The 24,485-nt window shown below is 38.4% G+C and overlaps 1 protein-coding gene across 3 annotated transcripts in view; it reads left to right on the forward strand.

Annotated features, from left to right (window-relative positions):
- ST18 (ST18 C2H2C-type zinc finger transcription factor) overlaps nucleotides 1-24,485 on the forward strand; it is a 104,974-nt gene that overhangs the window by 56,447 nt on the left and 24,042 nt on the right. For 2 of the 3 annotated variants that reach the window (XM_047727748.1, XM_047727749.1), the window contains 3 exons: nucleotides 2,007-2,218; nucleotides 10,709-10,954; nucleotides 17,904-18,019. In XM_047727748.1, the coding sequence (XP_047583704.1) occupies nucleotides 2,007-2,218; nucleotides 10,709-10,954; nucleotides 17,904-18,019 (574 nt within the window). The remainder of the gene's footprint in view (nucleotides 1-2,006; nucleotides 2,219-10,708; nucleotides 10,955-17,903; nucleotides 18,020-24,485) is intronic. The other variant, XM_047727750.1, reaches the window with a different exon arrangement.

Consider the following 24,485-nt stretch of genomic DNA (forward strand, 5'->3'; position numbering starts at 1 on the left):
TAATTATTCTCCAAATATCATGCCATTGTTGAGTCAAAATACAGTAATTCTAAAGAAATATTTAATTCACATTCAGCTGGGTTTGGGATTAATAACAACTGTTTTAGTCATCACAATACAGTAATTTTGATTCATGTTGAAATTATGGAAATTTAACAGGTAAAATATTGAAATACTACTTAAAATAGTACTTAAATCAGCAAAAGCACTTAGACTGAAAGAGAGAAAAAGTGAAGGTCTTGGAAGAAATTCACAGTTTAGAAATCAAGATTTTACAATAGGTGCAATATGTGTGACAGTGGAGAGGTTTATCCATATATTGAAGAATTAATATAGAATCATTTAAAATGTGTTAATACTCTAATGGTAGCACATCTGTATAGAAGATCATAACTCAAAGATGGTGTAATATATACAACTTGGTGTTTTTATTAACACATTTCTTCAAGTGTTTTAGAGTCCTTGAATAGCTTAATAAAAGGTAAGGAAGTAAACATTGGGATGAACCCAGATCTGAATCCTGCGTTACGATATCATAAGGAAAGAAGTGAAATTATTCCCCAATTTGAGTCCTCCATAGACTCAACATGCATGTTGTGGATTCTTCACAACATGCAAATCTATGGAATCCCTTTGATCTCATACCTCTGGACCTACACTGAGTGCCTTTAGGAACATATAACATGGGCTTCATTCTGTGATGTTGGTCACTTCTTTCAAAGAACTAGATGCTATATAAAACATAGCACTGATAAACATACTTGAAAGGAGTTGACCCATTGACAATGGAGTATGCTATACTCCAAAAGATATTCTATCTATTCTGACTAAAAATAAGGCTCAGCCTAAATAACATCAACTACCTGTTAGATTTGGGGAAAAATTATATATGCACAGGTACACAATGTTTTCTATTATATATATATAAAATGTACACATATGCATACACATATACATATATGTTTAATTCAAGTGAAGCTAGTCAAGGGCATTCTATATACTCATATAATATAGATATTGTTTAAAAATGCAAACATTCAGTGACATTTTTGTATTTTTATAATTGTAGGAATCACAGTTGGAAATGTTTTAAATTGCTTCATGAAAAATAATGATCAAAGTTTACAGTAAACAAAATTTGCAGCAAAACAAATAACTAAATGCTTCTATATCATCCCACTTAAATCTTGGGTGTTTCTCCCATAACCTTGAGCAATGTTTACAAACACCCAGAGTGAAGAGAAATATGGTTAATTCTCTCACTCCGTAATGCCTTGTTGCCACAACAGTAACATAAAACAGAAACTCAGCCTTGATAACTAAAATTGCCTTTCTGCTCATCCTGAGAACACTTTCTCTGTCCTTTACTTATCATGTTTTACCTAAATATGCAAAATGCTAGCTCATTAAAGGCTCTACCATTTATTTAGTTCCATTTGGTCAGACATTAAGAACAACTTCTGCTGGTTTAAGCACAAAACAAACCTGTATATCAAATAATAAAAATAAAAATACAATTCTATGTCTAAATATAAATTGTTATTGTGAAAACAAATGTTGAAAGGGTGTACTTTTTTTTTTTTTTTTTTTTTTTTTGCTACTGGAATTACTGGTCTTCACACATGCACAGTTCATAGATGTCCAAGTCTTAAGCCTCTGTAGTCCCTGACAGATTTTGCCAGTGTAGTTTTAATCCATAATTTTTGCCACGAATGCTGCCAGTGCACCTGTCCCATAACATTAGTTATAAAATTTTTACCATAAGAAGCATAAATACGAAAAATATTAAGAGAATAGACATTCTTCCCCAGCCATCACCTCATTCGATCTGTGAACTACTGTGAAAACTAATCTCAATAACCTTCACTGAGTGTACCAATGGATAATGGATCATGTTTAAATTTATTCTTAACGTATTTTAATGTAAGAAGTTATATCTCTAAAGCAAATCTATTTAATGACTAAAACACGTACATGCAATTGCTAATCAAATCTCTCTTCAACAGCAAAGCATTTTTCAAATCCAGGGAAATTTCCTAATCGACTGCCTAGTGCAGGCGCCCACACACAGAGCCCTTGCCGTGCCAGCTCTTATAGCTACGGTCAATGTAGTGAAGACACCCACATAGCAGCAGCTGCTGCCATCCTGAACCTTTCCACCCGCTGCAGGGAAGCTGCAGACATCCTCTCCAACAAACCACAGAGTCTGCATGCCAAGGTAGGCCAGTCCAAGAGCCCGGAGGGTGGGCCAGTGACTGAACCGTGAGAATAAACTGCCTTTCATGTTCCTAACCACATTCACTACCATGCAGCTCCCCATCCCTAAAGCACATCCCTTCCTCGTCTTAGGAAGAGACTCAGAGGAGCATTGACAAGGATGAGTTTTGTGGCTTCCAGAAGGAGTGAAGGAGTGTTGTTCTTGAAGGCGGTATACCAAAGCCTGGGGAGAAGTGAGTGATGGAGCCCGGCTGGGGAGGTTTATAGCTATCAAACCTACCTTTGTGTTGGGGACTTTGGCACACAAGAAAGAGGCTTGCCTTTAAAATCAAACCGAACGATGGAAGCTTTTTGCTGTCTGCAAGTCAAAGATGGTAGGAAATGTTTGACCACACAGTGGCTTGTCAAACAGTTGCAAAATGGACTCATGAGATTTTCTTATTGCACACATTACGATTTTATGACACAAAGTACTCTCAGTTGCTGCCGTCTCCTCAAAGGACACTGAATAAAAGGGGGATACGCTAAGTTAACAAGAGATGGTTCAGGGGTACTTTTGAGAACTCAGGGCATTCAAATCCAGAATCAAATTCTGTAAAGTTTATGAGGCCGATGAAATTAATCACATTTCTCTAATAAACCCCTCCTCCCTGACTAACAATGAGGGAGACAATCGTGTTTTTGATACCTTGATGACGACAAAAAACAAAGATCCTCCATGTGTCCACTTTGGAGGAGGAGAGGCTTATCAGGCTACGGAGTAGCAGCAATCCTCAGATCCTCAGAGGGAGGGTAGAAGCTGCAACCGCATTCACCCAGAGCCTGTAACTCCGCATCGACACAAAAGACTCAGTGAAAAGAAATCATTTTCCAACCTAGATGGCTGAAGCCCACTGAAATAAAGTGCCCAGGCTTATCTGGAGAAGAGATTTTCCCCTTGCTTTAAGTGGGAGATCTCCTGCGTTAAACCCTAACCCTGAAACTCAGGCGATTTAGAGTCGATAGCTCTCTTTTTCCCTGCAAGCACGGCCCCATCCCTGGTGTGGTCAGCTGCTCACCTGTGCTGTGCCAGGCCTTCAGGAGAGCAGGGAATGCGGTGCCATAGAGCATTTGACAGAAGAATCAGAATTAGCTTCTGGACAAATCTGAGCCAAGTAAGCCCCAGGAAGAGTTGGTGGCCAAAAACCACTCAAAAACAATTTTTAAACAAATGAGGTTCTTAAACAAAGAAAAACACATCCTCTGAAAATTGTAAAGAAAATACCCACCTTTCCAAATTCAAAGGAATTCAGGTCAGACATTATTTACATCAATGAAGGATTTAGGGTGCTTTGCAATGCTACTTTAGTTTATTTTTATTCGTTTTGTTAAAACCTGAATGAATACATTCCTCCTTTTTAAAGGCACATTCTAATAGGCAGCTAGTTGGGGTAATACTAAAGTATCTTCCTTCTTACACTTTATATGATTTGTTTGTTAAGGCTGTCCTTTAAGAATAAAAGGACCACTATTATAATGATTAGCACCACTTAAATTATTGTGGAATGAGTGCTTTCTATCTGCACAGGCAGATTTGTTTGTTTGTTTTTCAGAATTCTGCCCTTAACCTTCACATTTTTCATGTTCTAGTAGTTGCTGGAGCAAAACAATGAATCAAACAAAGATGACCAAAGATTGAGAGTATTTTCCCTTAGCAGTATATGATTTGTTCTTTTCTTGAATACCTTCTGGTCAGAAACGTGAATGTTAAGTTGGCACATTCTAAAAATCCAAGTAATTGACTTGTGCATCTATTCTCACGCTCCTATTGGGAGCATGCTGTGTGCCAGAGTTGCTCTATGGAGCGGATACTCCCGCCCAGGGTGACAGGAACTGCCTGCCCTGTGGGTCTCGGCCTCCAAACAGCCAACCCAAGTCTGAACCGCAGAAGCCAAATCGTGGACATGAGGAGGAGGATGGAAGAGACACAGAGTGTACCAATAGACTTTTAGAAGGAGTTTGTTACATCAGCAGTTTAAAAAGCCATGTTCCTACCAAAATGATCTCATTTGACATAGTGGTGGTTAAAAGAGGATAAATATGGCACCCTACAGTGTCGTTTTGTGCAGAATTCTCCTTCCAGGCGCATATTCTCACACAACTGTAACAATCTACAGAATTCTGTTCTAGCTGGATCTTATATTCTGAATATAAAGGAGAACCTCATAAATTGCTAAAACCACAAAAAATAATTATTGTAGCAAAAATGAGAAAAAGCCAAAGTAATTAACCCTGAAAAATGGCCTCTGATCAAACAGTGCCCAATGTAGGCCATTTCTATTCAGTGTTGCATTTCCTTTGTGCCCTTCACTTAATATAGGATTAACTATATATAAATAATCTTCCCCTGTTGAATACTAGTCTGATTCTCTACCCACTATGATTTGATTTTTTCCTCCATGGTGGTTAGTATGTTTATTTCCACTAGCCAAAATCCATAATCTCTTGAGCTCCTTATTTAGAAAGAAGAATATAGAGATGTATGAATTTTCCCTATTGACTTCTACAGCTGAGTGTAGAAGCATTTTTTGATGTATAGAGAGATATTCTGGCAGATTGACTCTTAGCTCTACTCACCAAATGGTCTATGAGATTTGGACTTCCCAAGACACATGTTAGATCCTGCCACAGACCCGTCCCTTCAAGGAGATTTTGGCTGAAGCAGAAAAAAAAAAAATGGTTGTTCCAGGTAAAGAACTGTGTTTTCATAGGTAATGTTTCTAATGTCCAGGGGAGGCAGGGGTGGTTTTGATCAGAACCCAGAGAAATGAGGGCAGATTTCTCCTTTTCCTTCTGCCTCCATGCAGTCCTTTCTTTGACGGAATGTGTTTCTCTGACATTTCTTACAGAGCCCAGTAGGAGAACAAATTATAGATCAGGCTGTCACATGTGGGCACAACGTTTTTAAAATCAAGCCAAAAGACACTAACCTTTAAATTGCCTCCATATCCACCTGTTGGGGCTAATCCAGATACTTCTTGTGCTACCTGCAACTGAGTCCAAATTTAATGAGAAATCTAAATTCATGATTTATAAAATCCCTATTCTTATAGAGAATAATGGGAGCAGGGACTGTCTTCAGAGAGGCAAAACAACTTTGAGTTCCCACACAGTCTAAAAACAATGTGGGGCAATAAGGATATTCCACAGTTTTGTTCTCTTTCCGAAGTTTCCTAGCCCCACCTGACTGTCTACCCAACACTAAAGCACTTCCTTCATGGACCCTTTCCCAACACTGAATTGAGAAAGTCAGTGTGACCATTGCCCACCACTGCCCAAATGAGTCCATCATATCCTCAAAGTGGATGTGAAAAAGAATTATTTGTTTGTTAAAATACAATCCAACAGGGCTTCTGGGTGGCTCAGTGGGTTAAAGCCTCTGCCTTCGGCTCGGGTCATGATCCCAGGGTCCTGGGATCGAGCCCCGCATCGGGCTCTCTGCTCCGCTGGGAGCCTGTTTCCCCCTCTCTCTGCCTGCCTCTCTGCCTACTTGTGATCTCTGTCAAATAAATGAATAAAATCTTAAAAAAAAAATACAATCCAACATGTACACAATACATCTACACCACCAAAATCATCTGTATGTTGCTTTAAGTATCTCTGAGGAATCAAATCAGAAGAAAAAATTAGTAATATCAATATTAGGTTTATCAATATCAATATATATCAATATCAATATAATGGTTTAGGGTAATTTGAAGTATGAGCCCTCTCTTGAAACTAGTACTTTTATTGGTTCTAAGATTGGTATAATGTCCTTCATTTTAATTTGGAATTAATATGAGTTTGTAAAACGTTCATGGGCCACAGCTTCAAACCCTCCCCCCTTCTGTCTGGCCACCGTTGCTGCTGTTATGAACACAGCATTCAGTAGAAACAGGCGGCAGGCATAGAATGAGCATCCTGGGTTTGCTGGGTGTGCTGAAGGCTGTCCTCCGGCCCCTGAGAGCACGTGCCAGTGTCAGAGACACTCCCCGTTTCCTTCCTTCCTCCTACCCTCAGCAACAGAGGTAGGATCACGCACATGGTCTATCTTTATCCTGATCACTTCTGCTTGCCAAGCATTCTGTTGTTTGTTTTGGTGTTTTCCCCACCTGTTTAGACAAAGTGGCATATGCACAGTGTGCCTTAAAAGAAAACAAAAAACTGACACTTGCTTGAAATGTTTAAAGTTCAAAGTCTGTTTTGTGCTTGAATAAAGCCTAGAAACAACATGATAACACTTCACCATCCTTGCTGCCGGATATCAGAAATAGCCTGATGGCTCTTGGGATGGTTAGAATTCAAAAGCAGCTTTTTTCAGTAACTTTAATATCATGTCAGATTATACCGTGTATTTTGAATGAAATGTTATTAGAGACCTGGGTCGGAGATCACAAGGAACCAACTGATATGTGTGTATATATTTAGTAATTCTCTCTTTACCTCTGCATACAGTAGCATAGGGATGTCTCTTTAAGCATTTGAAAACCCAATCAAATTATTTTTATTATAAGTTGTCACTTAATGAATACCTACAAAGAGCCAGGCACTATAAAGAAGCACCTTGTTTATATTAATTCTTTTTAATTCTTCCAGAAACTCTGTAAAGAATATATCATCCCATTTAGCAGGTGAAGAAATAGTAGTACGGAGATAGTAAATAATTTTCTCTGACTGGCATAACTGTAACTGTTGGAACTGAAGTTTTAATTCATACCTGTCCAACTTCTTATATTCTTAAAGATCTTATCTTCATGTCTTATATAGACTGCTGGCCAACTTAAGAATTTTCACTGCTTTGGTTCCAAGTCTTAGACAAACATTTTTGGAAAATGGTTATAAATTTAATTTTAATTTCATACCTTACGTCAGACACTGATTTCTCCCCTGAATTCCATCATTCTATTTATATTGCATAAGTTTCACAAGTTTATACTTTGAACTTAACTGTTTTAGTACTCAATTACTATTTGGTAAGAATAAGATACTTCAATTTCATTTTTTATTGTTAATACCCTGCTTATTTTAAAAACATATTTCAGATAGCTTTCAGTGCAGAAAAGATACTCCCCAAACGAAACACTCTGAAGCAAAAGAAAAAACATGACTCAGAGGATAAAAACCAGAAGCTAATTACAGCAGAAACCTAAGCTGAGGGATACTTAATTTTTGTACTTCCTGATAGCCAAGTCAAAATGGAAAAGATGGCGGTCATCCCCTCTTGTGTTAATAGAAAACTTGACAAATACAGCAAACAGTGGTGTCTTCTTATATCTATGTTTTGAAAGTTAACAATTTTCACAGTAGAACTTTTAGGCAAAGTTAACTTTATTTCATTACCATCTTTGAATGTTTAATTTTTAATTGTTAAAACATTATTATGCTGTCATTTGCCTGGAAAATATTGGAGACCGGCCTTAAGACTATCTTTTAAATACAAGTACAGTAATTTCCGTGTTTTCCCTTTTGTTCTTCAGGGAACAAATTTCTACCCTTTCCCCCTGGTTGTAGGCAAAACAGGAATGCCAGGTTGTTTCCTGCTTTCCGTAATAGATGTCTTTTCCTTGTTGTAATATAATCCTCATAATTATCATTTTACTGGTCGCATAATGTGCCATTAAATAAATGCAGCATAATTTCATTAATCATTTCTCTGTTGGTAGACCTCTGAATCACTTCTCAGTTTATGATACACATAAGAATTATATAAGAAATAATTATTTCAACTTTCAGTTGAATAATAATTTCTATTTATTAAATTATCTTTCACTAACAATCTCCTCTATGTAGGAGATAAGTTCCTTGAAGATAGGAACAATATATTTTTCAATTTTCTTTTCCCCAAAATATGGAGGCTTGAAGACAATAAGTGCCTCCTCAATAATTTAATTAATAAATACATCATATATGGCATCGGTACCTCAAAAGTGGCTGAAAGTGATGGTCCTTGATGTTGGCCCTAACTTGGCAAGTATGTAAATAGTATTGGACTTATGTCTACCCTCACAAAAACCCTTTAAGTTTCAATGATTAAAATAAGGATCCAGAATGGCGAATGGTGCTTTTAGAAATCAGAATGCTAGAAGTCAGCAGTGGGGCTCCATGTCAGCTGAATGTTATGCCCTCCTGCTCCTATGGCCTCTCCCACCACCCCCTCCTTTGTGTGCTGCCATTTAGAGTTTCAAGCACAGAGAGAAGTGATGTCTATTGACATCTGAATAAAAAATCCATGCAGTAAACGTGTGATCCACCCATCTATGGGCAGAAAGGGACCCTTCCTCTGGTACTGTGTGTAATTGTTGAATGCATCTGTGCGCTCACTTAAAGCCCATCTGTACCCTGCTGCCCAAACGTGCTTTCTCCCTGTCAAGTCAGGTGCTCAGAGCAGCCGGCTGGGGCACGGGATATACAAGAGCGCCTCTTTTAAACATTAGGAGTGATTTTTCCCCCCAGTCAGCTCGTGATTACTCAAGATGTAGAATCATAACAACTCTGAGAATCTCTAATTTTTTTGTTTACTATTTGGAATTCTTTTCGGCAAGAACTAAAATATATATTAGTGTTGTCTTGGAATCGTTGATATTTTTTTCAGGGAGATCGAATCTGCACTATTTATGGGTTTTGCACTATAAAACTCTGCAGCCCAGTCACATGGCTTCTTTTTCCTAAGCCATCTGTCACAGAGGTCTGGAATTTTATGTGAATGTTGGTTGTGCAGTCTTAACCCAAGTTTTTTATTTTTTTTTAATGAAAAATGTCAGCAACTACAATATTTAGCATTTTACTTTACATTGGCCATTAAACTTGATTACTATAGCTCTGTTTCATTGCTATAGTTACATATCAGCTATGAAGCCAAGAATTATTTTGATGTGCTCACGACAGAATACATTGTTATACCACGGAGAGAGCACATGGCACTGATATGGTTAATATCTTGGATTTTTGTAACTAAGGTTTATTAATGTTGGTATAAAAACGTATTTGATATTATACAGATGGCATAAGATGTTGTGGTTACTAAGTTATTATCCCGGATAAGCTGTACTGTCAAATTCAGGGCTTAAAACTATCACAGGAGATTAAACTATTTACTAAAAGGGACAGAAAGATACAGCCAAAGCATCTTAGTGCAAACATATTAGAAGTACATTTACCTCCCACGAATATAATAAAGCATACCTACCTCAGAGGCTGAGATTTAAAATAGGAACTTCGCAGGTGAAGCAAGCAAACAGAAGAGGTGCCTTGTTTTCTAAATCAGGTACAAGCAGTGAGCTTTTGGAGCTCAGCTACGTTGGCCCACACCTCAGCCCTCAGCGGCAACTGTTGGGGAGAGGGAAGGCAGAGTGTAAATGGGGAGTTAAAATAAATCCCCCGTGGGGAAGTAACTGGCTACCATATGTGTTAGGGATCTTGCTAACGTATTCAAAGAGACTCCTGCTTTGCCAGCCAAAAGGAAAAAGAGCAGAGACGTTGTCCAAGATTTAATTGTGACTTGATGGATGACAGCGAAAATACGGAGAGGTATTTATCTGACCCATTTAAGAAAAAGACAAGCGAGCTCTTCCCGCGTTCTGAGTCCTATGGCGTGGCAGTGCTCACCATTGGTGACAGCACAGGAGCCATCCTTTGGCGTGTGTCCTTTGGAAAATCCAGAGCACGTGGGCAGTTGTTGGGTTTTGTACCTTAAACTACTACAACAGCAACAACAGCAACAAAAGACAGCCAAAGCTATCCCAAGGAGAAATGCTGTGAGGTATAGTGAGTTTTAAGTATCATACAAAGTGTCTGGAAAAGAATCAACTTTGTTCTGAAGTTTCACTGTACAACTTACCCCCAAATAGGCCTGTTGGCACCTGCTCCTGAAGGCCCGCAGAATCAACAACAGTTTGCCCTGTCTGCCTCTGCCGCACCAGCCCCCCTTCAAGTAAACAAAGCTTTTCTGATTCAAGTAACCCAGAGGAAAAGGTCACATCCGTATTACTCTAATATCCCAATAACAAATTCTCTTGCAGCTGGTTATTTTTGCATATATTCACATTAAATTAATACTGTATTGCGGGGGGTGAGCTGGGAAGTAGTGCTGTGCCTTTTTATAAACTCAAGTGTTAATGCTATAAATGATGAATTGAGAGTGATAATTCTGCAAGCCAGAAAAGGAGATTTAAAGCTAAACTTCAAAAAAATATATAAAACAGGGTTAGCCAATACATTTAGCATTTGGAACATCTTATTTATATTAGGCTCTACTTTGTTTAAACCCAGAAACATGAAGCTCACTAATGGTGCTGCTCTTAAAAGTCTGCCTAAGAATTGAACATTAACCAAAGCAAATCAGAAAGCTAGATTTTAAATCAGATATACTTACATAAAAGCTTGCATTTAAAATTATCCCTTAAAAGCCCCACATGGCTAGGCTATAACTGCAAACTGTTTAAATGTTTTTCTGTTTCCTATTGTATACCAGGGAGCCGAGATAGAAGTGGATGAAAATGGCACATTGGACTTAAGCCTGAAAAAAAATCGAATCCTGGACAAAGCTGCACCGTTAACTTCCTCTAACACTTCTATTCCAACTCCTTCCTCTTCCCCATTCAAAACAAGCAGCATTTTGGTCAATGCAGCATTCTATCAGGCTCTCTGTGATCAAGAGGGCTGGGATACTCCTATCAACTATAGCAAAACTCATGGGAAGACAGAGGAGGAGAAAGAGGTATTGTTTCAATATGTCAATCACTAAGTTTAAAAGAGAGCATGATTAGAGAGTATTCTCGGCTTTTTCCTCCTGCATTATTTTTCATATTCCTGTTTAGATAATACACAATTCTGTACCATGTTTTAGATTTTGGTAAAGTGGTGATCTTCAATTTCATCAGAAACTGATAAATGAATCCAGCTTTTCCTGTCACTTGCCTAAAATGATGTCACTGTAGTGAATTTGATCCCCATTAGGGCTGCAGTTGTGTGCATTGCATGAGAGATTATATTAGCCACCCCTTCAGATATGGCAGCCTGGAAGGTGCAACGTATCCCTCAACACTGAAATGCCAACTTGCTAACTCTTTCTGAACCAGAGGCTAGAAAATGAAATAGAATCAGGGATGAGTAAGAATCATGTCAAATTGTTTTCCTTGGTTTTGTGAAGGAACTATGTAAGCATATCTACATATAGAGCCGTTGGCTGAGGTATTTGAGTCATGTCTAAGTTGTATCAATCCCAAAGTCAAGGAGATGCATTTGTGTATTTGGTTATCTTTGGAGTAGCTAGATGTTGTGGCTGTGCACGTTCATCAAGCCTTTATCTCCATAGTTTGAGCCACCTGGCCTAGACTGATTAGCCATGACTTAGTGTCATCCAAAAGGATTCATGGCCAGAAACCTCCACTATTTAGATTCTATGTCTTTGCAAATGTGACCCTAATTGTGACAGTAGTGATTCATTTTGCTTTGCTGTTTGTCAGGAAAGTTGTTGATATTTGCTGGTTGATATGTTTAAAGAAATAAAACAGCCACTGTCTTTGGAAGGGTACACCACTTTTTTCATCTTTTTGAAGTTCAGAAATTTGGGGCGGGGGGAAACTAATTTGATTTTAGCATATGCTTTAACATCTCAGAGCATAAGTTACCAGAAACAATAGTGATCACAAGATTGGGTTGTTTCTCCAATTCCCCTTCCTTCCTTCCTTCCTTCCTTCCTTCCTTCCTTCCTTCTTTCCCTCTTTCCTTTCTTTTTTCCTTCCTCCCTTCCTCCCTCCTTTCCTTCCTTCTTTGCTCCCTTCTTCCTTCTTTCTCTCCTTCCTTTATCCTTTCTTTCCCTCACTCTCTCCCTTCCCTTTTCCTTTCCTTTCCTCCTTCCTTCCTTCACTCCCTCCCTCCTTCCTTGCTTCCTTCAGAACACTTTTGCTGGCATCTCCATGTCCAGGCAGTAACATAGGTCCCAAGGTTGCAGCATCAAATGGGACAAACTTCCCACACAAGTATGCTCAGTCTGGTGGGGACACTGGCAGGTGAACAAATACAGTGACAAATGGAATAGCACTAGCAGGCACACAATGACGGGGCAGGGGGAGGAATGCCAACCCTATGTACAGTGGTCAGGGATGGGTTCCTGGAGGATCCCCCAGGATCTGAGGCAGGCTCTGTGTTACCACCAGCCACACCATCACAAAGAAGTGGGAGGGGAATCCATACAACAGCACTTTCTGACTAGATTCTGCCATACAGTCTTACTCATTTTATTCTGCTTAGCTTTACAAAATCTGCTTCAAGTATTTAGGGATGGTCTTCGTTAACCTATCATAATGCTATTTTAGAAGAACAATTTCTAGAAATAATGTATGTTTGACTCTGATTTTTATAAAACTAATACCTGCAAAGTATTAGTAGCTGGTTTACCTTAGGTGATGACCACAGATCGGCGAACACGTACTTTTTCCCTCCACCACATTCCCCCCTGCCATTTTGGACTTGTGCAAAAGTAACAGAAGTTATGCTTAACTGCTGTTTATTTTTATGATCTGGAAATCTGTCAGTATTCACATGAACTGGTCATTTTGCAAAACTGGTCTGAAATGGAGGTAAGGAAGCAGTGTAAGTTGTTGAGAAGCACAATCACGATGAGATCAAGATTGTTGATCCAATCCCACTCTGTAGAAGCCAGGTTTAGAGAAAGGGAATACCCTCTCATTCATAAAACTGCTTCATCCTCAGCTAGTCCAATAGTCGATGCGATCATGGCATATCCCAGCATATCCCACTCTACACCACCAAAAGGAAACCTAATCCTAGTTAGAAGATCTGTTGATGTGGGTTCAGTAGAAGTCTCTTGTCACATGAAGGACTGTATTTACAAAGTAAGCATAACTGTGCGCCTATTCTCAGATGAATCCCACTAGGATAAAATCCACCTTGTTTGGGAGATCTCAGTGTCATGTGCTTAGACTTAGACTTTCTGTCCCCACCCTATGCCTGCCATAAATGGACCATGGTCAAAAATCACCAGAAATCTTCTTTCCAATGTCAGGCATACTGATTCAGTCCTGAATGGTAATGAAGCAAATTTGTGTTAAGTGGGTTCTTGTTTTCATTTAAGGTCTCTTATATTGTTTTATCTTGGTTATAATTTTTGGCCTCACAAGAATGACAAAAATGTACTCATATTCTGAGACCCTCCTCCCATTTGGAGGTCTAGTAAGTACCTCAAGAACTTCCTTAGCTATACCTCTTACCACTCAGATAGCCAGAAAATGACGTCCCATAACAAATAGCTTCTTTATTTCCAATCTCTTTTTTTTTTTTTTGCGTAATTCCAAAAAACATCTGGATTCATCTTAGCAGCTTCAAAAATTCAACTGGAATATGTTCTTATTCTAATGCTTATATATCTGTGACAGTGTTTTATTTCCCAGCAAATTCCTGGGAAAAAGGGATTTGGTTAGATTAGATTTCTGCTCTTTTCAGAATGGCTTACTTACTTCAGGTCTGACAGTACAGACTTTTCCTGCTACAGTTTGCAACCTAAGCATTCTGAAATCTGGAATGGAGAATGTGGAGATTCGATGTCACTAAGAATGACAAAAGAGGACTTTGAAGATGCTAAGTGAGTTCCTAGAGTCAAGGTGCTTGCCCTAGGTTTGAGTTGACAAATTGTTTTGTTGTTGTTGTTTTGTTTTTGTTTGTTTTTGGAGAGAGTATGCCTTTTCCAGATTTGGGGGAGGGACAGAGGGAAAGGGAAAGAGAGAATCTTAAGCAGGCTACACTCCCAGCATAGAGCCCCATGCAGGGCTTAATCTCAGTACCTTGAGATCACAACCTGAACCTAGATCAAGAGTCCCACGAACTGAGCCATTCAGGCATCCTGACCAAATATTTTTTAAGCTTAATTTTTGTTGTCACAGTGATCTGACCATGAATGACTCATTGCTTGGGGAAACTCTACCTTATGGGGACACCCTCACATAAAAAGTGTTTCTGCAGCACTGTACCTCCCTAAGATAGCGCCTCACCCTTCCTTCTTTGTGCCTTTGTGCCTTCCTTCTTTGTGTCTGTGGTGAGCTAATCTATAAATAGACAGTATTTATCACCCTGTTCTGACTCTTATAAATGAAAACTGTGATACTTGATAGTTACTATTTTGAAAAAATAGATTGTATTCAACGTCCTTGTTGTGAAGGTAGCAGAGGGACACTGAGTTCAGTAAGAATAAAGATAAGGGATCTTTACACACAGTGTCTCATTATCCTAACAGTCATGAAAAGCGGGATTATTGTCAAAGTTTTGGAGGAGAAAATTGAGGCTCAAGGAGGTTGTTAGTTTTTGGTCCTATAGAAATCAAGAAATGGGCTTGGGTGGAAGCCCAAATGAAGAATGAGGAGAAGGGAGAGAATGGAGAGAAGGAAAAGATCAAACAGCCCATCAAAAAGTGGCAACAACAAGGGAATATTGAGGACAATTAGAAAGAGAAAGGAAGAGAAGGAAGAAGAAATGGTGTTTGGCGAGGTGTGGGGGACCCAACAATGCTCCCAGGGAAGCAGGACCAAACCTCCCTTGACCGTGATCTACAGGACATAACACAAACTAATCACAGGAAGTGGCCCGTGCCTGTTTTTTCCAATGAGCCCACTTGGATGCTGCACTCGGCCCAAGCAATATACCATGAATATTTGAAGACTGGGTGGTAGTCAGCTCTTGATCTGACACTCTGTCCTTCCCATTGGCACCTCCACCCTTACCCCACACGATATTCATACACGTACACACACACACACAACCAGAAATGGAACGATTATTTCTAATTCATTGTTATCTAGTTCATATGCACAACAGTTGCTTAATTTTGGTGGTAATTTTCAGAAAATATTGTCTGTCTCTCTCAGTGAAATAGCCTGTCCAGATGCCCTCTAAAAAAAAAAAAAAAATCCTGAATCTGGAAAAAGCTCAAAAAATCTCGAAAGGAAAGTGCTGAGAAATAACTAGGGCTGTCAGTTCCATTCAACTGTCAGTTCTCCAAAGATTTCAGGGCTTAAAATGTTAAAAGTGCCAGATGCTATTATCTGTTATTCATGTTACCATTATGTTCTGGTCTTTACTGAAATCAATATAAACTTCCATCTGTACATTAAAAGAATTTCATTGCATCCGTATACTTTCCAAACACAACGTATATATGCCAAATTCTCTCTTACATAGCCACAAGATAAAATTATTATTTTTTAAATTATATTTTTAAATTTGAAAAAATTCTTCCAAATGACATTGGCTTATTTTTTACTGGGTGTTATTTAAAAATTTATCTAATGTACAGTGATAGTGTAACAAAATAAGAATTCTTCCAGTGATGGTCACCTGTATTTTAGTACATATGCTCTCTGCAGGTTTCTTGGGGTAGGATGCTCAGCAAAGAAAAGGGAAAAAGATAATTATTTCATAATGTAATTGCATTAATATGAGTCCATAGTTTTTATAAGAACCCACAAAATATTTAAAAGCTCATATCCAGTGAAATTATCCTTTTAAAACATTACCACATGTTACTATACCAAATTAAATACCATATATTTTGTAAGCATTATTTTTATATATGTTTTAGTTACAACAATAACTTAAATTTTTGTAATTATTGATTTCTTTCAACATCCCTTATTCCCTTATCTTCCATTATGTATAGATTTAGCAGTCAAATGATAGCTGATAAACTTCATATGTTCATCCATAAATGTATATGTCTTTAAGAATACTTTGTTCTTAATTTTATCATAAAGAAAATAATAAAAGGCTCTTTTTCACTGTATGCTATTAAAAAAAAAAAAATCAGCATCCTAAACAGAAAAACAAAGGCTGTTCCACACTGAGACAATATTGGATTTAGCATTTGTATCTACTTTGAAAAAGCCAAGACATTTATAAATTGTAGTGGAAAACACTACTTGGGTGAAATCCAGATAACACCAAATGGAATAGATAGTGGCATTATCAGGTTTAAGGTCTTCTAATTAGGAATTGCTTCATGTTAGGTATTTATACTCTAAAACTTGAAAAGGAGAAGGACCATCCATTTTGCTATAGATTCCGTGGAAGTAGCATCAAAGTGGCACTCCCCTTTGTACCTTAAAGGGTCACTATAATCAAGCACCCATGTCTCCTTATTTTCAAGTGGTATACTATTATCTCCTAATATTTTCAAACATACACCAATTTTTTAAAAAAAACTTAGAATATAAATAATTATGAAGAAAAAAATTGTACCAAACCAGGCTTTATTAATTTGGCCTCAAGAGTCACTTGAGATAGTTTACCAATGTATTTACCACTGAATGGTTTTGTGGAAAAGGACTGAATTGCTACCCAAGTGATTAGTGAAAAAAATTACACTGGCCTTTATGACTGAGATCAAGGTGCAAAATTTTTCCTTGATGCGGAAAACCCAGATATTTTGCTTTTCCATTGATTTTGAGTGCAGACTCAGGATTATTAAAATTGCATTTTGCCATCACATTTTTTTTTAAAGATTTTATTTATTTATTTGACAGAGAGAGATCACAAGTAGACAGAGAGGCAGGCAGAGAGAGAGAGAGAGGGAAGCAGGCTCCCTGCTGAGCAGAGAGCCCGATGCGGGCCTCGATCCCAGGACCCTGAGATCATGACCTGAGCCGAAGGCAGCGGCTTAACCCACTGAGCCACCCAGGCGCCCTGCCATCACATTTTTATATCCATTTAATTTAAATGAAACTTACCTTGAATAATTCAAAATAGTTTTCTCATTTTAAAGAGATCAGTACTTTTGAGAATCAGAAATTCTCTGTTAGTTAATCTGATTTTAATATTAAATGCAGGAAGTATTATATATTTACTGGATATAAGTTTAAGATGTAAGTAAGCTAATTATATAACTGAGGAAAACCATCATCAGTCTTCTGTAAGATATCAGATGGTAAATAAGTTTTTTGAAAGTGTTACTAAATTTTCCTTACAAAAATCAAGATCAGTATTAAGCTTAAAAGGAGACCACAAAAATTAGTGATAATCCAGCAAAACATTCCATCCAATGACTAAAGCATTATAAGATATCAACTTAGCAAAAGAAGTAACTTAAGAAAAATAGGAAGTAATGTGATAATAAAAGCAATTACCCAAAAAAATTCAATGGCTAAATATTGTGGGCAACTTATTACATATTTAACCAATTTAAATCTTAATTATTTGTATATTAAGAGGGGTATTTTGTTAACCTAAATTGACATTCTTTTTTGTTTAAAATTTGTGGTTTATTTTTGCAAAATTTCTTTAGTTTTACCAATAATTGTTCTGTGTATAAAGAACTATTCCCATTTTATCTAGGAAACATTCATTATACAATAAAATCTGAAACCTATTAGTTATATAGCTCAAGAAATGCCTCTGTAGTTGTATTTGCCAAAACGTGAACTTGTAAAGGTATCCCCCATGAATTGTAATTTTTTATTCTTCATCAAGGACAGAGGTCCATAATAATCAGGATATATCCTTATACATATTACCTTATTCATTTTGTGTACAAATCCTATGAAGAATTGCAGCTAAGTTGTTAAGTTAAAACTCAAATTCCACCCTGATGACTTTAAATACAGTTGTCTATGCAGGGTGCCCTAATGTCTTGTGTTCTTCTGTATTTTTTTTTCTTCCAGAAAGACCCAGTGAGCTCTCTAGAAAATTTAGAGGAAAAAAAGTTTCCTGGAGAGGCCTCCATTCCAAGCCCTAAACCCAAGCTCCATGCAAGAGATCTCAAAAAAGAACTAATCACGTAAGCAATCTTCAGTGGTGTGTTCTGTGAGATTCTAGAATTAGAGGACTCAGGCTCAAAATTTTGAGTAATAATATCCTGGTTTATATAGTTGACTTTAGGAATGTTTTAGGGTAATTTAGCCAGTCAATAGTTAAATGTTCAACACATACCTATTTATGCTTAGAGCTAAGAGGATTATGGAAAAGATGTATACATGACATGATTTCATGCTGAGATGATTGAAAAAACAAAAACAGCATAAAACAATTTGAAATGTTTGTGTTTTGTTTTGATTTGTTTGGCTGATCAGAACCTTTCGTTGCGCTCTGCGCCACTTGAGTCAGGCTGAACTCCGCATCTCCATAGTACCATTTACTAGTCTCATGGCCTTAGTTTTTTTTTTTTTTTTTTTTTTGGTTTTTTTATCTATTTACTTGAAAGACAGAAATCACAAGTAGGCAGAGAGTCAGGGAGAGAGAGAGGAGGAAGCAGTTTCCCCGCTGAGCAGAGAGTCCGATGTGGGGCTCGACCCCAGGACCCTGGGACCACGACCGGAGCCAAAGGCAGAGGCCTTAACCCACTGAGCCACCCAGGTGCCCCGCCTTAGACAGTTTTTAAACTCATTTGAACTCATTGAAACTCCAGTTTCTTAAAGCAGGGCTATCAACAATCATCTCATGAAATTGTGAAAATCTTGGGAAACAACATGTAAGAATATACAAAATGCCAAGTGGATAGTGTGTTTTTGTTGTACGATAATTATTATAGCTTGTGGCATGAGACCCCTAAGATGTAGAATCCTAAGCAGAATTACTGCACTTTGCTCACTAAAGGCATAAACTTTTTTTTAATGGGGAAGTACATTAATTCATGTCTCTACTGAAAATTTTTTGAGAAATTAATCACATTTAATTAGGATTTAAATAATTATTACATTGAAATTTTTAAAAATAGGACACGTGTTTGAGGTACAGGCGGCAGCCTTTTTCTTTTTGATTCTGCAATAAATATAAAGTCCCTAAAGTGTGTCAGCAAGTTAATGTTTCTTTCCTTAACATAATTATAGTATTGTTAGCATATGGATGATACAAAAAACTACTACCCGTAGGTCTAACCTCTCTCACAGCCTCATAGATTCTCCTTGAAAGCAGAGGCCAGCTTTTTCTTTTTGGAGTGGAATTTTTCCATTTAATTTTGTGATTCTGTTAAAAATCATTTAACATTTCTCACATTGATGAGTTCAGTGATATTATAAAGTCAGTTGTGATGATGGAGTGAAGGATCCAGAATCCATTCTTGAGGAATCACACCTTTTTAGGACTAGTTGGGTCTAGCTATTCCTTCTGTGGCAGTGGAACAATTGTTAATTTATTCAGTAACTATTTTTTGCATGCCTGCTATGTTGTAGGCATATGTCAGATTTGAAGTGAACTCTGCCCTTCCAGAAAGTGCCTTTTGAAGAAAATGAACAGGATGTAGGGATAGAGAATGTCGCTTCTGGGTCAGGTGTATGAGTTGAAGAAATGTTTATGTTTTGATCAGAAGGTCATAATCTGACACCTACTGACTCCAGAAGATCCAAGTCAATGTTTCAGGGCATCTATGAACCTCATAACACTTAATGCAAATGATTACTTGGGTAAGGGAGTTTATGGTTTTCATCACCTTCTCAAAGGATTCTGTGACTCAGAGAGTTTAAAGACTAGGGCACCTGATGTCAGTAAGTATTAATTGAGACGGCAGCAGGGAGCAGGAACAAATCTTCAGAGATCTGAGCTCTGAGCCCTGAGCTGAGCTCTGAGTACCAGCCAGACCTGGACAGACAGAGAGTGCAGGCATGGACTTAAGCAGGACGGGGCGCTGTGAAGAGTGCCGGGCTGCAGGTTTGCATGAGCAAGCCACGAGAGTTTAAACGGGGAAGTGAATTAGTGGCGTAGTGCTTTAGGAAGAATGGTATGCAAAATTATTCTGAAGCTGGAAGGTCATCTAAAACACTGATGTGAAAAGAAATAAAATAAAACCCTGATATAGAGATTCAGACATGAGATCACGAGGCTAGAGAAGGTATAGAAAGAAAGGGATAGAGTGGAGGACAAGGGGAGATGGAGAGGAGAAGGGCGTTGAGGGAAATTGGAAGGGAGGTGAACCATGAGAGACTATGGACACTGAAAAACAACCTGAGGGTTTTGAAGGAGGTGGGGGGAGGTTGGGGGAACCAGGTGGTAGGTATTAGGGAGGGCACGGATTACATGGAGCACTGGGTGTGGTGCAAAAACAATGAATACTGTTACGCTGAAAAGAAATAAAAAATTAAAAAAAAAAGAATTAAGTAGAAAGTGAACAGGTTGGGCTCACTTGAAGGGATTTAGTAAGTCAAGTAGTGAAAGGCTCTTTTAAAATTAAAAAAAAAAAAGAAAGGGATAGAGTGTTCTTGAAGCCTTGAGGACACACACGCTGCTGGCCCCTGAGAGGGCAGAAAGGAAGCCACAAAGAACACAGAAATGAGGCCCTTTACAAACACAAGAGGACGACTAAGGGAAATGATTGCCATGGGAACAAAAAGCTAAAATTCCCAAACTGGGCATTTAGTATTATTGATTTGCCCTGTAAGTTCAAAGAAGTTAAGAAAATGTGGATAACTCTTTGGGAAATGGTTCTTACAAAGTAATGGAGGCAGGGAAGGGGCATGAGATGGGAAATTCAGAGAAATGTGTGTGCTGGGACAGCACAGGTGTTGCCACCAAATTATTGCAGGGATAGGAACAAAGATTGTACACTGAGCCCAGCTCCCACGCCCCCCCCCCTTTTTTTTAACCTTGAAGAACTGTGATTGTGGGTCATTAGGATTTAGAGTGTGATTCATACAAATTCCTCGAGGATATAACTTGGCCTGGGCATTGTTTGGACGTCAGGCACTCCTAAGTTTTTTCTCTACTTTACCGGGCAGGGGAGTAGAGATCCCAGAATAGATGGTAAGTGAGGAGAAGAGGTGGGAAGTGTTTCAAGCAAACACAAGGCAGGGTCTGTTGTTTTTTCTACACTTACATCCTTAGCAGGCAGTATAGTCCTGGCTGGGTTATATATCACATGAGGGAGTGAGGGAGTGAGTGACATGCAGGAAAATAATTTTTGTGTGTAAATGGTGAAATATTAAAGTGTATTCATACACAAATATATTCAAAGCTGCCAATTAATGAGAGTTTCTAGCAAAAAGTAATCTTTCCACTTAGTCACCAACATCTGTATGATTTCTTCTGAATCTCTTCTGATTCTGAATCATTTTCTTCTGAATCAGTATGAAAGTATGTTTCAATTTTTCTAATAAGAAAGTTAAAAATCATCTCTTGACTTGGCTTTCACCTTGATCCCGTCTCTTCTTCCTTTTATGGCTATCTTCCTCAAGAAAGTGTGACTCTGTTTCTCTCCTAAATTTCTCCCAGATAGTCTTGTGTTCTCATCATTCCATCAAAACCATCCTTAAGTCCTGCAGGGAACCTGTATGTGGTTTCTTATTCCTCCTGACCTGCTTGATGTGGCTGCAGGATTTGACAGAGCTGATCACTTCCTCCTCTATCTTCTTCACCTGGCTTCTAGGGTACCACACCTTGGAACAGTTTCCCACCTTACCTGTTACTCCTGCTTAGACTCCTGTGAAGACTTCCAAAGATTGAATGTCTCAGAGTTCAGTCCCAGAACCCCTTCTCTCCTCTGTCTACACTCAGTCCTCTAGGTTCTTGGTGTTAGAACTATCTCCACTCTGAGGACTTCCAGGCTTGCCTTACCTCCGGACCCATTTCCAATGGCCCATGGGGAATGAGCTCTCCCCTCCCCACAGGACCCTGCCCCTCCCTCTCTACCAGCCACCTCTTCTCCTGTTTTTCCATAAGGCTTCAGGGCCTCATTGTTGCTATTCCCTCTGCCACAGATGTTTGCAGGGTGCCATAGGTCCTCACCCTCCCTCAGCTCATACCTCAAATGTCACTTACCTGAGGGATCTTTCAGGCCCTATGGCCACCCACCCCCAGCCCTGATGTTCCTACTCCCTTTATCTGGAACTCCTGTTGTCCTTCAGTATTTATCACCTTCTAATGCACTCATACATTTTGCTTGCCTGTGTTCTCTCTTGTCTGCCTCCCCAACTAGAGCAGAGGGCCCCAGAAGGCAAGGGTATTCTTCTTTGACTGCTTTTGTTCTCTCCTACATCCACATCATTGCTACGTAATATTTACTGCAGTACCTCTTCCCTCCCCAACTCCACAAACAGTGAGTTGGGAGCAGGAGATACATCTCAAATGCTGTTACAGGCCTTACACATAGAAAGTATTCAATGAAATTATTCCTAGTGCAACACTGTTATATTGTGTTGATATGTGACTGATTTTTAAATGATCTTAGACTGCATTCTTTCTGGATTTCACAGGCAAACATTACTGGCTCAAATATCATCTTTTCTTATTATGAGTTTAATGTTCACTTAGAGCTTGGTGGCTGGAACAATGTGGTGATGTAGTACCAAACACACTAGAGCTTCAGTGTCACTGAACATTTTCTTTCCCACAGGTGACTTGGGGTCAGCCACATACTTACTCCCTTGTGGAGCTATCATTCAAGTTTTTAAAATCTTTGTATGGATTTTGTTTCTTCATATTACTTTGAATATCTTGAAAAATGGCAAATTTTCATCCTCTGAAGGTAGATTTTTGAAAATTGTGAGAGTCATTCCAAACTAAATGTAGTGTAAAAGATTGATAATTAACCTACATTACCAATTTAAACAGAAAAATGAAGTGAGATTATTTTGTAATGTGCACTTCTCACTGGGACAAAGCAAATACAAAAGAGGAAGGGTTCTAAAAACATTGTGAACAGTTTTTGAAGTAAAATCTAATCATGAATTCTTAGGAAATTATAGAGACCTTGTGATTCTCTTCTCATTTTCATCCCCAGACAAATGAACGTATCAGTAGATATTCTGATCTTTATGGACCTGTGCTATACACTGGTTTTGTAAAAGTCTTACTATAGTTTCATCCTTTTTCAAAAATTATGCTTTGCTTTATATTTCTAACAGATAAATGTACTTTAATCGATTACAAAATGGGATTTTTAAATGTCAATTATTAAAATAAATTTTCTTAGAGTTTGAGGGCCACTTACTGAAGGAACTAGCTCGTTTCCTTTCTCTAAGTGTTAATACTTTTTTTTTTTTAAAGATTCTTAAATTTTATTTGAGAGAGAGCATGAGCAGAAGGGGAAGCGGAGAGGGGGAAGCAGACTTCCCCGTGAGCAGGGAGCCTGCCGCAAGGCTTAATCCCAGGACCCTGAGATCCCAGGACCCTGAGATCATCACCTAAGCTGAAGGCAGACGCTTAACCTACAAAGCCACCCAGGCACCCCTCTAAGTGTTAATACTTTCACTTGAAAACTTGCCCAGAATGTTTCACTCAACTGGTATGGGCACATGTTATTGGATAAGATTTTTCACTGACAATTTGTAATTTAAGCCAGCTATCAGAATCTGAAACAAAAGCTTTTCCCACAACAATGCCATCTCCAGTCCTTTTGCTACTCCTAGACCTTTTTATACCACCAAACTTAGAAAAAAATTAGCAGCAGATCAAATGCGTACTTTATTATCTTACTCCCTAATTAATTTATAGCTGACTGGTTTAAAACTCATTGGCAATTTTTGCCTCTCCTGGCAGTATTAACAGAAGTAATTAAAAAATAGAAATAAAATTTAAAAAGAAAATAAATGCAGTGCTGTTCTTGCCCACTAGATGGCCATGTATTTCTAAAGTGGGGATCCCCTGACAAATACAACATATCTCTCACACTTTGAATATTCCAGTTGTACAGTGTTCAGAAAAGATTATTTCTCCATTTGGTGGGTGAATGGCACTTGTGAGATAACTGAGTTCAAATGTTAATAATTTTTCTTTTTTTTTTTTTTTTCCTTTACTTGTTTACATGTTTGTATAGCTTCCACGTTTTCCTTTCTGATATCCCATCTAGGGAATGTGGTACGGGAAGAGTTAGACAATTCAGCTTGGACTGAGCCCTTAAAATCAAACATCTCGGGGCACCTGGGAGGCTCAGTGGGTTAAAGCCTCTGCCTTCAGCTCAGGTCATGAGCCCGCATTGGGCTCTCTGCTCAGTGGGGAGCCTGCTTCCCTCTGTCTCTCTCTCTCTCTCTCTGCCTGCCTCTCTGCCTACTTGTGATCTCTGTCAAATAAATAAATAAAATCTTTAAAAAAAAAATCAAGCATCTCTCTGAGAGATGGAAATGTTCTAACTCTTATAGTTTCTTTAGGTTACCTGAAGATGACTAGAAAGTAGCTCATAGGGAAAACAAAAAACAAAACACAAAAAACTAAGAATGTGACATTTCAGAAAATCTTGAATGTTGGCAATCTCTCCCTAAATGTCCCTTCAAAGGGGGTAAACTTTGTATTCTACACATATAGATAAGCGTTCACTTTAG

Source organism: Lutra lutra, chromosome 4 (genome assembly GCF_902655055.1).
Source record: "Lutra lutra chromosome 4, mLutLut1.2, whole genome shotgun sequence".
NCBI classification, from domain to species: Eukaryota; Metazoa; Chordata; class Mammalia; order Carnivora; family Mustelidae; genus Lutra; species Lutra lutra.